This window comes from Pleurodeles waltl, chromosome 12, assembly GCF_031143425.1.
Source record: "Pleurodeles waltl isolate 20211129_DDA chromosome 12, aPleWal1.hap1.20221129, whole genome shotgun sequence".
NCBI lineage: Eukaryota > Metazoa > Chordata > Amphibia > Caudata > Salamandridae > Pleurodeles > Pleurodeles waltl.
This window is the reverse complement of record NC_090451.1, coordinates 569115596-569134533: the sequence shown is the minus strand read 5'-3', so window position 1 is coordinate 569134533 and position 18938 is coordinate 569115596. Positions and strand designations below refer to the sequence as shown.

General features: G+C 45.8%; 1 protein-coding gene across 3 annotated transcripts in view; it reads right to left on the bottom strand.

Annotated features, from left to right (window-relative positions):
* RIPOR1 (RHO family interacting cell polarization regulator 1) overlaps positions 1-18938 on the bottom strand; it is a 1174702-nt gene that overhangs the window by 950112 nt on the left and 205652 nt on the right. For all 3 annotated transcript variants that reach the window (XM_069217674.1, XM_069217675.1, XM_069217673.1), the window contains exon 4: positions 12420-12498. In XM_069217674.1, coding sequence (XP_069073775.1) covers positions 12420-12498 — 79 coding nt within the window. The remainder of the gene's footprint in view (positions 1-12419; positions 12499-18938) is intronic.

Below are 18938 nucleotides of genomic sequence, written 5' to 3'. Positions count from 1 at the left end.
CTCTTAGCAGAGTACACCAGGGACCACCCTACTGAAGGGGAAGACCTTCCCTCAGATGGGGAAAGAAGTTGAGGATCAGGAGGTAGAACTCTCCTCTCCTACCCTAACTAGGGAGAGCAGGGTTCCAAGACACCTGTCTCTACAAATCAGACTCAGAGATTCTGATTCTTACACAGAGGAGTCCAGTCTCTCTGGGAACATTGAGGACAGCCTCAATAAGGAGGACATCCTTTTAGCAAGGATGGCCAAAAGAATAGCTTTGGAGAAGCAGCTCCTAGCTAGAGAAAGGGAAATAGCAGAAATGGGGTTAGCACCCATAAATGGTGGCAGCAACATACATAGGGTCAGAGAGGATACTGACATCCTAAAAACGCCAAAGGGATTGTTTCAAAATATAAATAAGGTGATGATATCACCAAATGGTTCGCAGCTTTTGAGGGGGCTTGTGCAACCAGAAAACTAAACAGATCTCACTGGGGAGCTCTCCTTTGGGAACTGTTTACTGGTAAGTGTAGGGATAGCTCCTCACACTCTATGGTAAAGATGCAGAATCCTATGACCTCATGAAGGCTACCCTGATTGAGGGCTTTGTATTATCAACTGAGGAGTACCGAATAAGGTTCAGGGGGCTCACAAAACCTCGAGCCAGTCCTGGATTGGTTTTGTTGACTACTCATAGAAAACACTAGATGGTTTTATAACTGGCAGTGGAGTGCTCTATAATTTATTTATGAAAGAACATCTGTTAAGTGACTGCTTCAATGACAAGTTGAATAAGCCTCTGGTAGACCTAGGTCCAATTTCTCCCCAAGAATTGGGAAAGAAGGCAGCCCACTGGGACAAGACAAGGGTGACCAAAGACTTCCAAAGGGGGTGACCAAAAGAAAGGGGTCACAAAGTCTCCCCAGGGGAAGAGTGGTGAGACATCCAAGGACAAAACTAAAGAGGCTTCCCAAGGGCCCCAAAAACCTGCTCAGGAGAGTGGGCTGAGCCTCTTCACAGTCCACAAATGGGTACAAGGGTAAAAACTTTGATCCCAAGAAGGCCTGGTGTCACACCTGTAGACAACATGGACCCCAAACTGGAGACAAGGCCTGTTCCAAGAAAAGTCCCACAACTTCTACTCCAGTTAGCACTGGAATAGCCAGTCTCCAAGTGGGATCAAAAGTGTGCCCAGAGCAAATCAAGGTTCTCACTGAAGCTACTTTAGTCTCTGAGGGTGGGGTGGATATAGCCACACTGGCTGCTTGGCCGCCTAACATACAAAAATACAGGCAGCAGCTCTTGATAAATGGGACAGAGGTAGAAGTCCTGAGGGATACAGGTGCCAGTGTCACCATGGTGACAGACAACCTGGGTTCCCAAGGACAGTATTTAGCGGGACAAACATATCCAGTTACCAATGCTGACAAATGAAACTAAGGCCCATCCCATGGCAATTGTAACTTTAGAATGGGGAGGGGGGAGGGGGTTACTGGCCTGAAACATGTAGTGGTCTCTTCTGCAATCCCAGTAGAATGTTTGCTAGGGAATGATTTGGAGTCATCAGCATTGGCTGAGGTAGAACTCAAAACCTGTGCAGCCATGGTGGGTATCCGGGAACTGGTGTGTGTAAAAACAAGAGCACAGAGCATACCACAGGGTGAAAAAGAAGTGTTGGAGCCTGGAATATTGGCCCAACCTTCCAAGAGAAAAGGTAATAGGACTGGGGGACCAGCCTCTGTACAGCACAAGAAACAGGACCTCTCTTCCCAGGAAGATGTCCTATCCCCTGAGGGAACTGAGTCCATGGAGCTGGAACCTTACCAGGTAGAGCTCTTGGGCCCAGGGGGACCCTCAAGGGAACAGCTGTGCCAGGGACAAAAGACTTGTCCCACTCTTGAAGGCCTGAGACAGCAAGCTGCTGAGCAGGAGAAAGGAGATCTCAGTGGCTCCCACAGGGTCTATTGGGAGGATGGACTCCTTTACACTGAGGGAAGAGATCCTAAACATGGTGCCACTAGGAGAGTGCTAGTGCCTCAGGAGTTTAGAGAGTTTATCCTCACTTTGACCCATGACATCCCCCTAGCTGGGCATTTGGGACAAAGCATGACATGGAACCGATTAGTGAACCATTTCTATTTGCCCAACATGTCCCAGAAAGTAAGGGAGTTTTGTAGCTCCTGTGTCACCTGTCAAGCAAGTGGGTGGCAAGACAGGTGGCCAGCCAAAGTCCCCCCCATTTCAATTCCAGTGGTCGGGGTCCCCTTTGAAAGGGTTGGTGTGGACACTGTGGGTCCACCTGAACCTCCCACAGCCTCAGGGAGCCAATATACTAGTAGTGGTGGACCATCCTATCAGATACCCTGAAGCAATTCCCCTTAGGTCAACTAAGTAGCCTGCAGTAGCCAAGGCCCTAATTGATATTTTCACCAGAGTGGGTTTCCCTAAGGAGGTGGTTTCTGACAGAGGCATCCACTTCATGTCAGCTTACCTCAAACACATGTGGAATGAGTGTGAGGTGATTTATTAGTTCGCCACACCTTATCTACAAAGCAATGGTCTTCTTGAAAGGTTTAACAAGACACAGAAGGGCATGATCATGGGGTTCCTTGAAAAACTCGAAAAGGATATGGGATGTCCTCCTGCCATGCCTGCTTTTCGTCGACAGAGAGGTGCCACAGAAGGGAGTAGGGTTTTCCCCTTTTAGCTTCTGTTTGGCCATCCGGTAAGGGGACCACTAGCACTTGTAAAAGAAGGCTGGGAAAGATTTCCCCATGAGCCTAAACAAGATGCGGTGTACTATGTGCTTGACCTCCGCTCAAGGATGGCTGAGTACATAGAAAAGGCATCCAAAAACCTTGAGGCCAGCCAACAACTCCAGAAGTTGTGGTATGACCAAAAGGCTGCAATGGTTGAATTCCAACCAGGACAAATAGTCTGGGTTCTGGAACCTGTGGCTCCCAGGGCATTTTGGGACAGATGGAGTGGCCCTTACCCAGTCCTAGAGAAAAAGAGGCAGATCACTCACTTGGTGGACCTGGGCACTAGCAGGACACCCAAGAGGGTGATCCATGTTAACCGCCTTAAGCTCTATAATGATAGGGCAGATATAACCATGTTGAAGGTTACTGATGAGGATCAGGAAGCAGAGAGTGAACCTCTCCCTGACCTCCTTTCAACAGACCCCAAGGATGGGCCAGTAAATAGTGTGGTCTATTCAGACACCCTTTCTGCCCAACAGGAAGCTGACTCTAGGCAAGTACTACAACAGTAAGCTGAGCTCTTTTCTTTGACCCCTGGTCAGACACATCTGTGTACCCATCATGTGGACACAGGAGACTGTTTACCTGTCAAAAACAAAATATTCAGACAGTCTGACCAAGTCCAAGAAAGCACCAAAGTGGAAGTCCACAAGATGCTGGAGTTAGGGGTAATAGAGCACTCTGACAGTGCCCTGGGCTGGCCCAGTGGTCTTGGTCCCCAAACCTCACACCAAAGATGGAAAGGGAGAAATTGGGTTATGTGTGGACCAAAGAGGACTCCATTCTGTCACCAAGACAGATGCTCACCCCATACCCAGAGCAGATGAGTTGATTGACAATTTAGGTGTAGCCACATTTCTGAGTTCCTTTGACTTAACTGCAGGGTACTGGCAAGTTAGGATGGCACCTGGAGCAAAAGTGAAAACAGCATTCTCAACCACTGATGGGCATTATCAGTTTACTGTTATGCCCTTTGGCTTAAAGAATGCCCCTGCTACCTTCCAAAGGTTGGTGAATCAGACCCTGCTGGTTTGGAGTCCTTTAGTGCAGCATACCTAGATGATATTGCTGTCTTTAGCTCCAATTGGCAGGATCACCTGGTCCACCTGGAGAAGGTTTTGCAGGCCCTGCAAGCAGCAGGCCTCTCTATCAAGGCATCAAAATGCTAGATAGGGAACGGAACAGGTGTATACTTGGGCCACCTTGTAGGTGGAGGCCAAGTGCAACCTTTACAACCCAAGATCCAGACAATTTTGGACTGGGAAGCTCCAAAAACCCAGACTCAGGTCAGGGCATTCCTTGGCTTGACTGGATATTACAGGAGGTCTGTGAAGGGATATGGGCCCATTGTGACTCCCCTCACAGAATTGACCTCTAAGAAAATGCCCAAGAAGGTAAACTGGACCCTAGACTGTCGAAAGGCCTTTGGCACTCTAAAAGAAGATATGTGCTCAGCACCAGTTCGTTCTAAATGGTCCAGATTATTCTAAGCAATTCATTGTGCAGAAAGATGCCTCTGAACATGAGATAGGAGCAGTCCTGTCCCAAACCACTGATGATGGCCTTGACCATATAAAATAACGGGGACTAGGAGGTTGACCAGTCTGTTGCTTTCATTAGCAGGAGGTTACTCCCCAGGGAGCAGGGTTGGAGTGCCAGTGAGAAGGAGGCCTTTGCTGTGGTTTGGTCACTGAAAAAGTTGAGACGATACTTGTTCGGTACTCACTTTATTGTTCAAACTGACTAAAGACCTCTCCGATGGCTCATGCAAATGAAAGGAGAGAACCCTAAACTTTTGAGGTGGTCCATAGCCCTACAGGGAATGGACTTTATAGTGGAACACAGACCTGAGACTGCCCATGCCAATGCTGACGGCCTTTCCAGGTACTTCCACTTAGAAAATGAAGACTCTCTTGGGTACGGTTAGTATCATCCTCTTCGTTTGGGGAGGCGGGGGTTGTGTAGGAAAATGCCACTGTTGGCATGGTCACCCCCCACTTTTTGCCTAGTGTTGATGCCAACTTTGATTGGAAGGGTGCTGAGACCCTTCTAACCAGGCCCCAGCAGTAGTGTTCTTTCCCTAAAACGGTACATTTGTTTCCCCAATTGGCACAGCCCTGGCACACAGTTAAGTCCCTTGTAAAAGGTACTCCTGGTACCAAGGGCCCTGTGGACAGGGAAGGTCCCTAAGGGCTGCAGCATGTATTATGCCACCCTCTGGGACCCCTCACTCAGTACATGCACACTGCTTTGCAGCTTGTGTGTGCTGGTGCAGAGAAAAGACAAAGTCAACATGGCACTCCCCTCAGAGTACCACGCCCACAAACCACTGCCTGTGGCATAGGTAAGTCACCTCTCTAGCAGGCTTTACAGCCCTAAGGCAGGGTGCATTATACCACAGGTGAGGGCACAGCTGCATGAGCACTATGCCCCTGCAGTGTCTAAGTCAATTCTTAGACACTGTAAATGCAGGTAGCCATACTGAGTATATGGTCTGGGAGTTTGTCAAACACGAACTCCACAGCACCATATCGGCTACACTGAATATTGGGAAGTTTGGTATCAAACTTCTAAGCACAATAAACCCACACTGATGCCAGTGTGGGATTTATTGAAAAATGCACACAGAGGGCATCTTAGAGATGCCCCCTGTATGTTAGCCCAACTGCTAGTGCAAGGCTGACCGGTCTGTGCCATACTGCCATTTCCAGATGAGTTTCTGACCACATGGTGTGAGTGCCTCTGTGCACTCTGTGGTAATAAACAAAGCCTGTCCTGGGTGGAGGTGCTTCACACCTTCCCCTGCTGGAACTGTAACACCTGGCGGTGAGCCTCAAAGGCTCAAGCCTGGTGTTACAGTGACCAAGGGCACTCCAGCTAGTGGGGATGCCTGCCCCCCAGACAAGCTCCCACTTTTGGCGGTAAGTCTAGAGGGATAATGAGAAAAACAAGGAGGATTCACCCCTCCAGCCAGGTCCACCTCTAAGGTGACCAGAGCTGAAGTGACCCCCTCCTTGAGAAATCCTCCATCTTTCTTTGGAGGATTAGGACCAATAGGTATAGGGATGTGCCCCCCTCCCCAGATGGAGTGGGCACAAGGAGGGTGTAGCCACCCTCAGGGACAGTAGCCATTGGCTACTGCACTCTGACCCTAACTCACCCCTAAATTTAGTATTTAGGGGGGACCCTGAACCCAGCTCTTCAGATTTCCTGTCGACCTCAAGAAAGAAGAAGGACTGCTGAGCTGAAAACCCCGCAGAGAAGAGAAGGAGACGCCAACTGACTCGGCCCTGGCCCTCCCTGCCCGTCTCCTGCCTCGAAAAGCTGCAAGAAATGAAGCAACACGTTCTGCAGGACCAGCGACCCCTGAAAAGCCTCCAGGGGACTGCCTGCATTACCGAGGACCAAGAAACTCCTGTGGACAGCAGACCTGCCCAAAGAAAAGACCAAGAAACCAACTTTAAAGGGACTCTCCCCTCACTCCAGAAGCATGAGTCCAACTACTCTGCACCGACGCCCCCTGCCTGTGTCCAGAGAAACCTGCTATCCATAGAGGACTCCAAGGAGACTCTGATGGCGTGTCCACCCTGGGCTGACCTCTCTGCACCCCCACGACGACGCCTGCAGATGGAATCCCGAGGACCTCCCGGACCGTGACAACGATATCTGCCGCAGGGAGAAGCACTGCCCCCACAGCCCCCCGGCCCATGAGAAACCGACCACCGGTGCAGCAACGACCAGCAGGCCGCTCTTGCCCAGTCAGTGGCTTGCCCGAGAGGCCCCCCTGTGCCCCGCCTGCAGCGCCTAAGTGACCCCCGGAACCCTCAGTAGAGTTCTATTGAGAAACCAATGCCCTGTTGGCACACTGCACCCAGCCGCCCTGTGCCGCTGAGGGTGTGATTTTTGTGCCTACATGGGGCCCCTCCAGTACTCCTCCAACAACGCGGGTACTTACCTTCAAGCAGACTGGAACCGGAATACCCAGTCTCCCTAGGCGCCCATGTTGTTTTGGCTCCTGTTTGACCTCTGCACCTGACCGGCCCTGTGTTGTTGGTGCATGGTGTTGCCTTGAACCCCAACAGAGGGCCACCTATTCCCCAGATACTGAACCCGTAAGTGTGGTACTTACCTCTGAAACTGTACTGTACTTACCTCCCCTAGGAACTGTTGAAAATTGCAATGTTCACTTTTAAAATAGCTTTTTGCCATTTTAAAGAAAACTGTGTACAATCTTGAATCTAATTAAAGTCCTAAGTATTACTATGCAAAGTACCTTTCATTTAATGTACTTACCTGCTAAATGAATCTTGTGGTTCTAAAATTAAATTAACAAAATAATATTTTGCTATGTAAAAACCTATTGGCCTGGAGTTGTCATTGAGTGTGTGTTTTCACTTATTGCTTGTGTGTATACAACAAATACTTAATACTACCCTCTGATAAGCCTAACTGCTCAACCACACTACCACAAACAGAGCATTAATATTATATATTTTTGCCTCTGTCAAGCCTCTTGGGAAACCCCTGGGCTCTGTGCACAATATATCCCATTTTGAAATAGTATATACAGAGCCAGCTTCCTACACCTGCTGTCACAAACCGTAAGTATTTGTGATGTGATGGATAAATGGGAATATGGAAGTAAGCATCTTTCAGATATAATGCTGTCATGAAGTCCTGTTTTTGTAGTAAAGGAATGACATCCTGAAGAGTGACCACGTGGAGATGCTCTGAGAGAATGTATTGATTGAGGGGTCTGAGATCGAGGATTGGTCTGCGAATGCCATCCTTCTTTGGTATGAGGAAGTATGGAGATTATACTCCTGTCCCTTGTTGAGTTATAGGTACTACCTCGATTGTACCTTTGAGTAGAAGTGATTGTACCTCTTGCTTTAGCAAAATGAGGTGTTGTGGAGAAAGCCTGTGTGAGCGAGGGGGAATATTTGGTGGAGAGGAGATGAGTTCTAGGTTATAACCATTGTGGATAATTGACAGTACCAATTGATCTGATGTAATTTTCTGCAATTGATGGTAGAAATGTTGCAGTCTTCCTCCCACAGGAGATGTGTACCCTGTGGGGATGCTGAGAAAGTCACTGCTTTGATGAGGTGGAGGCACCTCTTGTGGCAGTGGATTTCCCCCTACCTCTAAAGTTGTTTCTTCTAGAGGATCCTCTGAAAGACCCTCTAGAGTGATACTGTTGTCCCTGCTTTCGTTGGGACATAGAGGTTTTCTAATGTTGAGGGTTTAAAAACCCCTCTGAAGTGGGGTCTACGAAAAGTACACCAAACAGGTGTTGCGTAAAGGACACCCATGGCCTTAGCTGTGTCAGGGTCCTTTTTAAGTTTTTCTATGGTGGTGTTCACCTTTAGTCCAAATAATTGCTGTTTGTTAAACAGCATATTAAGGACTGCTTGATGTATCTAAGGTTTGAACCCTGAAGACAGCAACAGAGCATGCCTCCTGATCATTACGCTAGTGTGTATACTCCTAGCTGCGGTGTCTGCTGCATCTAGGGCAGATCTAATTTGGTTGTTGGAGATAGCCTGTCCTTCTGCAACTTCCTGCTGTGCCCTTTTTTGGTGTTCCTGTTGTAGATATTGCAGGAACTCCTGCATCTCGTCCCAATGGGTCCTATTGTACCTGTCAAAAAGGGCCTGGGAGTTAGCAATTCTCCAATAATTTGCAGATTGGGTTGCCACTCTTTTGCCTGTTGCATCAAATGTGTGACTTTCCTTATCGGGGGAGGAGCATACCCGGTGGACTGACTGGTTGTCCTCTTTCTTGCTGCACTCACAACAACAGAATCAGGTGGCAATTGTTGAGTGATGAAGAGTGGATCTGATGGTGCAGCTTTCAATTCAGCAACAAGCTTTACTCGGTCAACAGGCCATCAAAGCAACACAAACAATATAAATATCATAAGAAAAAAGACATATATAACTAGTACAATCCTGGATTAAAACTAATAAATAACAATTGGTTTTAAAACCCAATTACCCAGGTTAAAAGCCCCATCCAATCTTTCTTTAAGACTCATTAATTAGATAGGAATTACGTATATACCATGCTGCTACTAAAAACTTACTAACGGCATAAATTAGCACATTAGACCTATGACTTTTTAAAATCCTCAAGGCTATAGCACATTTACTCATCTTCATTTCCTGACAGATTTTGCAGATCCATTTGGACCTAGGGGATGAATAAGCAGGGCAAAAAAAACATAAAATGTTCAACTGTTTCAGAGGCATCACTACACGCAGGACAATTATCAGAAACAGTGGTTGGTCCCCAGCTGCTTGTCAAAGACTTCAAAGGCAAGGACCCAAAGCGAAATCTAGCATATAGACCTTTGCCTACTAAATCGGGTATCATATCTAGGTAGGGTTCAAACTCTGGATATCACTTAAAATCAATAAAAAGGTTAGTTAATCGTCCATGGGATTTGCGACAAATATAATCATTTCTTACATGAGACCAGTATACAGATTTCAGAACTTTTATGTGAGATTTCTGTAGTTTGTGGGGATTCTCCCAAAGATCTCCTAAACTCAAGGTGCAAAACCAATTGGATACAAGCTTATCCCATGGCATAGTAGCCGAATTCGGGGAGTTCTTATAAATATCCAATTCGGGAACAGTCCAGAGCCTTACCCAATATAATAGAGGTCTTAGGGTAATTAAATCAGCTATTCAATTCAGACCCAAGTCATTGGAGTCAGTGGGGTACTAGGAGGGCAGCTTTATATTTTTTGTCCTCATCTGGTGTTAGTAACCTAGCCTTTACTGGCTCTTTAAAAATTTCATAAGCATGTTTAAGCATGTCTGTAGGCATTGGTACTCTTTGTGTGTAGAGGACAGCGTGTTAAATAAAAAAAATCATCCTCTATGGGATATGAGTGTAGCTGCATTGTGGCATGCAGCTGCTCTAGCAATAACCTGATTATAGGCTGTGGTGTCTTCAGGTGGATATTGCCTAGTGGGATATACATCAGGATTGTTAGATGGGATAGGGTCTGGGTCATACAAATCCCATGGATCTACACTATAAGTGTTGTCACCCAGGTCAGCCCCATGTGAGGAGACAGGGGATTGCGGAAGAAACTGTGTAGGTGAAGGTGGTGGTGGAGAAGTGGGAAGCAAAGGGGAATGTGGTGGTGAAGGCTGATGTACCGCCTTTGGTTTCTCCTTCTGCTTAAAGATTTTGGCAGGTGAAGGCCCAGCTCCGAAAGTCTCTTGGAAAGATAGTTTCCTTTTGGTTATAGAAGGATAAGAGACAATAATCTTTCCAGTATCCTTATGGATTTAGATTTTTCGCTGTTTATGGTCCATCACTTCAAGTATGGGCCTAATGTCTGTTGGTTCTTCTAGAGGTGGAGCATATTTCTTTCCCACAGTTTTGTGCTCAGAAAGCTTGGAGGCCAACTGCTTTAATCAGGCCGAGAATGTCGACAATGAAGCAAATGGACGTTTTTTCAGCTCCGAAGAGGAGGTTGGATGTTTCGGCTCCAACGTGGAAGAGGAATGCTTTGGTTCTGAAGTGGAAGCCTCCACTTTTCGAGTCGATCCAGAAACAGGCATGGCATGGCAGGCAAACCCGAGGGCCCGACATCCAGATGTAACCTTCGGATCCGACCATGGCTGGCAAGCAGTAGTGGACCCAAGACCAGTTGTGCTGATTTTTTGGATGGTTTTTGGTTATGGGAAGGGGCTGCCGTACTCACATACTGTGCCGCTGGAATCACTTGGCTGTCCCCATCGGAGTCACGGTCGGAATCAGAATCTACAATGGAAACTGCAGTCTGAGCTTGTTCTTCACCTAAAATATCAGGCGTTTGTTCAGTCCACTTGGATGCCATCTCTAGCCGTTGCGCTCTTCGATCTGGCAGAGTCTTCTTGGAGTGGAAGGATCGACACGCCTCACAGGTTTCTTCCTTGTGCTCGGAAGAGAGGCAGAGGTTGCACACAAGTGTTGGTCGGTGTAGGGGAACTTGGCATGGCACCAAGGGCAGAATCGAAACTGAGTCCGATCCATGAGCCTGTGATGCAGTAGGCCCGAGAAGGCCCAGCAAGGGGGCGGTCGCCCAGAAAGGTGTTTAATTGATCACGACGATACAATCGGATTGTGTGTAGTTAGCAAACATGTTTCAAAACGATACCGATGTTTAAAGGAAAGATAGAGAAGTTCAGATAGTATCAAACCAAGATCTACTGGAGCGAGAGGGAACACGTCCGAACCTGACAGCAGAAATAAAACAATCTAACAAAGGACTCGATGCCCATGCGCACTATCACCAAGAGGAAGAGTCACTCGATTTTGTGACTCGAAAAAGCTTCTTCAAAGCAAAACAACTTGTAACACTACCAGCCCAACACTAGATGGCAGACTTATGCAAAGCATGTGTATCTGCAGATACATGCCATCAAACACATATATACTTTGCTATATGACGAGGCTCTGTGGATAAACCTATAATATGCTACAGAGTTATTCTGGGGAGAAGTGGAACTGGCTCTAGGTCTGGATCTGGTTGGGGGGGGCAAGCCGGGGGCCATGGGCCACGTTTAGATGAGGGTAGAAAGGGATTTGGTAGTCATCTGGGGGGGTATAGGAGCTCGGACTACCAGTGTCCAACAAGGACTATGGAGACCCAGGACAGAGCCGCTGATGGGCCTTCCGCTTGGAAAGATGTTTTCCGGTTGTTGGAGCTGGAGGGCCAATAGGGGTCGAGGCTCTTGGTAAGTCCCGTTTCGGCTCCAATGTTTTGCCTTTGTGCTGATCAGAGCTCGAAGGCTGTAGAGGAACTGTAATTGGCAGTGTCTTACACAGAGGGTGGAAGGCTGAAGTCCCACAAAGCAGTGCTCCACCATGGTGTGCAGCCTCTTGTGAGGTTTGTGTAGTTCTTGGGATTCAGCCACACTCGCGGCTCTTGGTGTCAACTTTGTGTGAGGCCTAGTGTTGAAGGAGGTGGGTGGAATACCTTCCTGTTCCTGTTCTTCTGACTCAGAGATGCCAGAGTCGATGACCTTGGGGCAGGGTTGTATGTTGGGAAGCCTGCAGACTCTACATCCTGGTCAGGTTCATCAAATGTTGAATGTGTGTTGACTGCTAATGTATCATGAAATGTGCCCACCGTCTGTCACTGCGTTAACAAATGGTCTTTTTGCACAAGAAAGCCAGACAGAAGGTGCACTCAGTGTCTTTATGGTCCAGAGAGACAGAGATTACAACCCTGTGGGATACTGGGGTGACAATGAGGGCATTTCCAGAACGGTGTCTTTTCCATCACCCTTATACTTCTTTCCCAGATTCCCTGAAGACAAAAAATTGTAGAGCCCCGTACCATGGGACTCCCAAAGCATTGTGGCCCCAGAGGTGTTCAAAGATCTCAGAAGCACGCAGAAATAGAGGGGGCCAAAGGCAAATGCAGATGTCTTTCTCAATGACAGCAGTGGAAATTTATTTTGCTGTGGGTCTGAAATGGCAAACCTGAAACACGCTGAGCCTTGCTGCTATGCTTCTGGCCCGATGGTTGAGAAAAAGAATGTAACAATGGAGTCGATATCTATGTGCATTGACTATGATGGGAGGAGTCACAGGGCATCTCATGACACTTCTATGAATAAATATATAACACTGAGCACTAGGCTACGGGCAAAATAAAAACTCACCAATCTAGAATTTCTCTTGGACTCTCGGATTTGTGTAGAAAGCTTGTCCAGCTCGAGCTGATGAACATCCAAGTAAGCCCTGCAAAGGAGGCAATTAGAAACATCATCAGAGAACAGAAATGCACAACAAACAACAACAAAACAGGGTCCAAGACATAGGTAGGGGCAGTATCAAACAAGCATGATTGGTCTTCTTTCTCCTCAATGAGACCCTAAAGGCCATGCCCAAACAGCGATTCCATAAAGACGATATATATATACATACATATATATTTATCGGTTGCCAGTAGGTAGTTATAATTAGGACCATATTTCCATAGAAAAAGCATTGTTTGAATTGCCTAGGTCTTTGGCACCGATTGCCAAACCTTCACAAACTTTTCCACCAAAAAAAAAAAAGTGTTGCAGTGATTTTTGTTGCGCACAGAAAGTTTCGGGGTGATTAGTCAAGCGGGGGCGGAAAAAAAAGGAGGGGGGTGAAAAAAAGTTGTGTTGTTCATGTTAATTCCAGTAAAACCTTTAGACAGGTCTACAGGCCAAACCACTGGACAGAATTACACCAAATTTGGCAGAAAGCTAACTTTCGGTATGCAGATTACGCTTGGGCTAAATCCGTTCCGTAGTTTTGGAGACATTTAGGGAAATTCTAATTTGTACATCTATGGCCGTGAAGTACTCGCGAACAAAGACAAGCTCATGCAGGGAAATGCAAAGTTCTGATTGGCTAAAGCTCTGATTGGCTAAAAAAAGACTTCAAACCAGGAAGTGTTGGCAGCCATCGTGGGACTCTGCTTCGGGGGGGGGGGTGCTCCTCCTACCCCCGCAGCCCCAGGGACCACCACCTACCTAGGGCACCTTCTAACTTTAAACTGGGGGAATTGGGGGGAGGGAGTCTGCCCACCAATCCAACCCACCCACCTCCACCCAAGTCCCCTGCCAGCAGCAGCGCCACGCCAGTAGACCGCCGCAGACCATATCATGACTCATGATACGGCCTGGCGGTGTTCAGCTGGTGGTCGCTGCTGCTGGCAGCAGTGCCCTGTTTCATCTCCTGTTGGAGAACCCCCTGAAATCATGTAAGTCAGGTGCTCCGACAGGGGAGGGGGGGCGTTCTGTGTGTGTGGGCGGTGTGTGTGTGTTTCATGTGGGTGTGCGTTTCACGTGATATGTGTGTGGATATGTGAGTGCGTGTATTGGGTGTTGTGTGAATGCATGTGTGCTTGTATTTATGTCAGTGTGTGTGGATGTGTGTGTGAACGGATGTAAGCATGCATGGGTGAATGTGGGTATGAGTGCGTGTATGCATGTGTAAGAGGGTGCGTGAATGTGAGTGTATGTCGGGGGGTCTGGAGTGGGAGGGGGAGGGTGAGGGAGGACTCTGGGAAGGGATGGTTGGGGAAGACCCTTGTCAGTGGCAGGGAAGGGATTCCCGGTCACTTATAGTGCCTACCACCATGGTTTTCGTGGCGGTAAGGAAGCCACGAAAATCCCGCGGGTGGGACGGTGACGGCTCCCTGGCTGGAGACTGTAGTCTCCAGCCCGGCGGCTGTTACTACCCTGGCGGTCGGAGTGGTACATTGGCAGTTTGACTTGAGCCAAACCACTGATGTCATATTTTAGGAAAAGGTACCGCCAAGCCTGTTGGAAGTACTTTTCTCCAAAACACCACCATCCGCCAGGGACATAATGAGAGGCTTTGTCTTTTTTTAGGGAGAAAATGGAAAACTAAAGCTCTGAAAAACAGAGATACTAGGGTCACACAATATATGAAGGAGTAAAACAAAAATTGCTTACTTTAGAAGAAAGATGGATCACTAACTCTGTGGAAAGTCAGGAAAACAAAATGCACAAATTACATTCTTATTACTGCCTTCGACAAAATGTATACCCTTAGAGAAGCTTGTCCTGTGTAGCTCTACTTGTTTTTGACGTCAAAATGATCTGCTTACTTAAGCAGCAAAAAGTGCTTTATTTACATAAGGAGGGTTGTTATCTGCTTGAGCAGTGCGTACCTGGGGAGAGGCTGTATCTGTCACTAGAAAGAATATGTAGGCAACTGAAGAACTGTGTAGTGTGGCCGCACAAGTTAAGTTTGTCTTATCTATCCTTTTAGAATGACTGCATGTAAAATACGTATTCATTCCTGCAAAGGATGTAACACACTGGCCGTTTCTAGTTTCCTTGCTGAACTTCTTTTTGCATATATTTTTATAAACATACTGTTTTGCCACAGAGCCTGCCAGAAAACGACTATTGAATTGGATATTGTTTGGTGGTCTAAGGAAAAGGAGATCAAAATCCAGTAGGCAAATGAAGCAAAAGGGGAGGAGGTATTACTGCCTAGTAATGAGAGGGAAGAAAACATGTAAATAGTTTTTTTTTTTTTTTGTCCTCATTCACCACGGCCCCTGAACCAACTCTCCTCCAAAACACCGTTCTTACCCTCTTGACAAGAGAATGGTCCGTGCCAGGGGACTCCATTTAACTCTCATGCAATCTTCTGCCGAAGGGGGTGAAAACCACTGTCGGGCAGGAGATCCAAGAGAGAGCTGTATAATCAGTGGACAACCGAAAGAAAAATTGTCATTAAATATCTACTAAATACTTACTACCCACCCATTCAAGCAAACTTCAAATAGATTCTCTCCAATCTAATAAAAGGGGCCCAAAGGTTCACCCTTGTCCTTCTAATACTTTGTAAATTCAAGTCCAGTTCCGAGGTATGAAACACAGCATTAAGCCACTCCGAGTGTGTTGAAGCGGAAACAGACATCCATTTCTTACATATTTCTCTTCTACCAGAATCACATAAAACAAAAGTTTAAGCCTTTCATTACTTCCCCTTCTGCTCCATAATTCCTGTTCCTGTGGTTGCCCAAATATTATCAAAGGGAGAGATGCTATAATATCCCAACCTAATATGCTTGAGGCCATCCTACATACTTCCACCTAAAATAAACAAATGTCCGGGCATTCCCAGAACAAATGAATATCTGTTGCCCCTTCAAGATCGCATTTTAAACATTTAACCACCTCTCCTTTTTTAATTTTAGACATCTTATCCGGAGAAATATAGGCTCTATGTATAGTGTAAAGGTGATTCTTCCTTAATGAGGCTGGTTTTACTACCGCAAACAAAAGCGCCAAAGATTTCTTCCACCACCTATGTACCATCTCCTTAGGAATAAAATTGCCCCAAAGTGGTATAGGCAATTTAAAATCCCCATCTAAATCTAAAGCGTTAACACCACCCACACCCTCCTTAACCCCCTGTGTCCATTTCTTTATCTGCAAAAACTTCAGTCTTGACAGGGATCCTCTAGTTTCCTTCGTCAACTCTTCCCATGAAAGCAAGATACCCTCATGAAAGAGATCTCCCCAAACTTCCATCCCCGCCTTTTTAATTGGCAAAGCCAGAACATCTTTAAAACAGTCTGGTGTGCCAGGAGAGTCCCAAATGGGCGCATTACAACTATAATAGGTTGCCTTTGCTGCTGATCTTAACAGATACCAACACTTCGCAAGACCCTGCAATGTTTTCAACTTAACCTTTCTGAAAAACGTAGGGTCTCCAAATTCAAACAAAAAGTGTCTTGAAGCCCCCTTAATAGTTGAAACTATAGCCTTAAACATAAGGCCCGTTGCTGTAGTGTCTGGACAAAAAAATAACATCCTTGAATTCTTAAGTAAAGAAGTTCAAGCATAATACCTCAAATCTGGTAATGCCAGGCCTCCCTTTTCCCTCATTCTACGCAATTTTTTCCAAGATATTCTTGGCCCCTTTGGCCTCCAGATGAAATCGTTTATAACCTGCTGCATCTTATCCAAATGTCTTTTATGCATAGGAAGAGGAATAGCTGAAAACAAAAAATTCCACTTAGGCAAGATTGGCATTTTAACCAAATTGACTCTCCCAAGTATTGTCAATGGAAGGTGTGCCAACTGTGCATTATACCTTTGCATTCTACTAACAATATTTGATGATTCTTTTCTACTATCTGCTTAAGGTCATGAGTCACCAATAAACCTAGATACCTTACTTCCTTCTTACAATATGTCGAGCCTTCCTCCATATTCCAAGACATAGTATCTGTTTTTTCAACATTCACCCGATATCCTGATATACTGCCAAATCCCTCAGCCAATTTTAGAACTGCGGGGAGAGCTGTTGATAAATTATCGGTGTATACAAGGAGATCATCTGCATATAGAGCTACCTTTTTTTCCCAACCTTTACAGCTAAAGGAGAGATTGACAAACTCTGCCTGATCTTCCTAGCTAATGGCTCAATGTACAAATTAAACAGTACAGGAGACAGTGGGCATCCCTGTCTACTGCCTCTTGAAATTGCAATAGATCCTGTAAGGTTCCCATTAACCAAAACTTTAGCCGAGGGGCCCTATAAATCTGATCAATAATCCCACACAACTTGTCCCCCAAAAAATGAACTTGTCTTTGAATCGATTTTAGATAACTCCAATTCACCTGATCAAAAGCTTTCATCGCATCAGTAATAATAATCACAAGGGGTGTCTCAAGGGAAGTGGCCAAATCTATAGCCCCAATCAAATTGAAAGTCAACTCATGCAAATATCTTCCCCTAGAGAACCCTTTCTGATCAGGGTGTATCAAATTATTCACTACCCTATTCAGCCTATCAGCTAATATTTTAGCAAATAATTTATAATCATTGTTCAACAACGGTATAGGCCTATACGATGCACATTTTGCAGAGTTTTTATCTGGTTTCAAAATTAGTGTAATAATTGCCTCATTCCACGAACTTGGAATACCAATTCCATTTTCAAAAATCTCGCCAAATAATTCAGTTAAAGCTGGAATAATAGCGTCCCCTAATGCCTTATATAGTTCCACTGGGATACCATCCGCCCCTGGGGCCTTCCCACCCTTACTCCCAATCAAAACCCTCCTTATTTCTTCTGCTGTTATTGGACCATTAAGTAATTCCTGCTCCTGTTGTGAAATACCAGGAAGTATATCAGGACCCAACGAATCATCAACCATATCCTCTCCCACCTCTAACTCTTCTGTATAAATTCTGGAAGACAAACTCAATATCCTTACTATTTGTCACTCTCTCCCCTGACTGATCTTCTTCAATTTCCTTGATGTAATTTCTTACTCGATCTAATTTGCTCTTTGAAGCTAGTAACTTCCCCGCATTTTCACCAAACTCGAAATGCGCCAGTTTACTTGCCTCCCATCTTTTTATAAATCTGTAATACATTTTCCAACTATTGTCTCAATTCATCCAATTTTATCCTCAAAGCCTCTATCTCGCCCATTTCCCCCGTCCCCACCAGCTTGTCCCTTTTCCTTCACATTTCCTGTTCCAGAGATTTTATTTAATTCCTAAACAACTTACGTTTGTAACTTGAAATACTTATAATCCTCCCTCTTATAACTGCCTTAAAGGTGCCCCACACAACTGATGGCGAAGCAGACCCTACATTGATACAAAAAAAAAATCCTCTGTTTCCTTACGTAATTGAAATACAACCTCATCGTCTAATAATAATGAGCGGTCTAATGTACATCTAATACTAGTTGTCCTCTGAGACAGAACAATATCCAACAACGCTGCGTGGTCGGATAGATGAGACGGCAAGTAAACTACGTCCTCCACCCCCTCTCTCAACCATATATCTAGGAAGAAATAATCTATACGGGAGGCATGTCTATATTTCTTGCTAAAAAAAGAAAAAGAAAAAAACTTTTGTTCCCAACTCTCTGTCTCCATATGTCGGACAAGCCCAGTTCCCTCATCATCCTCCTCAAATATTGCTGAGATTTCAGAGTTCCTAATGACTTGCAGTTGTCAGTCCTATACAGTTTATTGTCTAACACAACATTAAAATCTCCCATCTTAACAACCGGATCTGAAAATTCAACAAGCTGGGAAAACAACTGATTAAGTGGTTCCATATCATCACAATTAGGGCTGTTGTACCCAACCAAAACAATATTTCTCCCACCAACCTGTACTCTAACTATAACCCAGCACCCTGCTGGGTCTGATCTTACATCCAATACTACTATGTTAGCTTGTTGTTGTTGTTTAAAAAGAATAACCACACTTTTTGTATGAAAATTGTGCTCAGTACAGATACACGTTTGGACCCACCTCTGTGTCCTACATAACTCCATACACTCATCTTTTGCCAAGTGAGTCTCTTGTAAAACCAAAATGTGCCGTTGAGTCTCTTAAATACTGCAGAATTCTATCTCTTCTTCCTCTAGTTCTCAAACCATTCACATTCCAAGAAAGAATGTACTATACCGCTCATCTTGTCCCCTGACCCCTACAGCTACTAGCTATCTTTAGAATAAGGTGTGAGACTTAACCAGGGTGAACAAGGTTCTTTTATCTTTTCTCTCAAATGCTCCCCACCCAGTGACCCCCCTTCCCCCACCTTCCCCACCCCTCCTGTGGAGAACCCCCCCAATATATAGGCCAATGTTGGCCCCATTTTAGAACGCCCCTGCATTCCTGGGTAT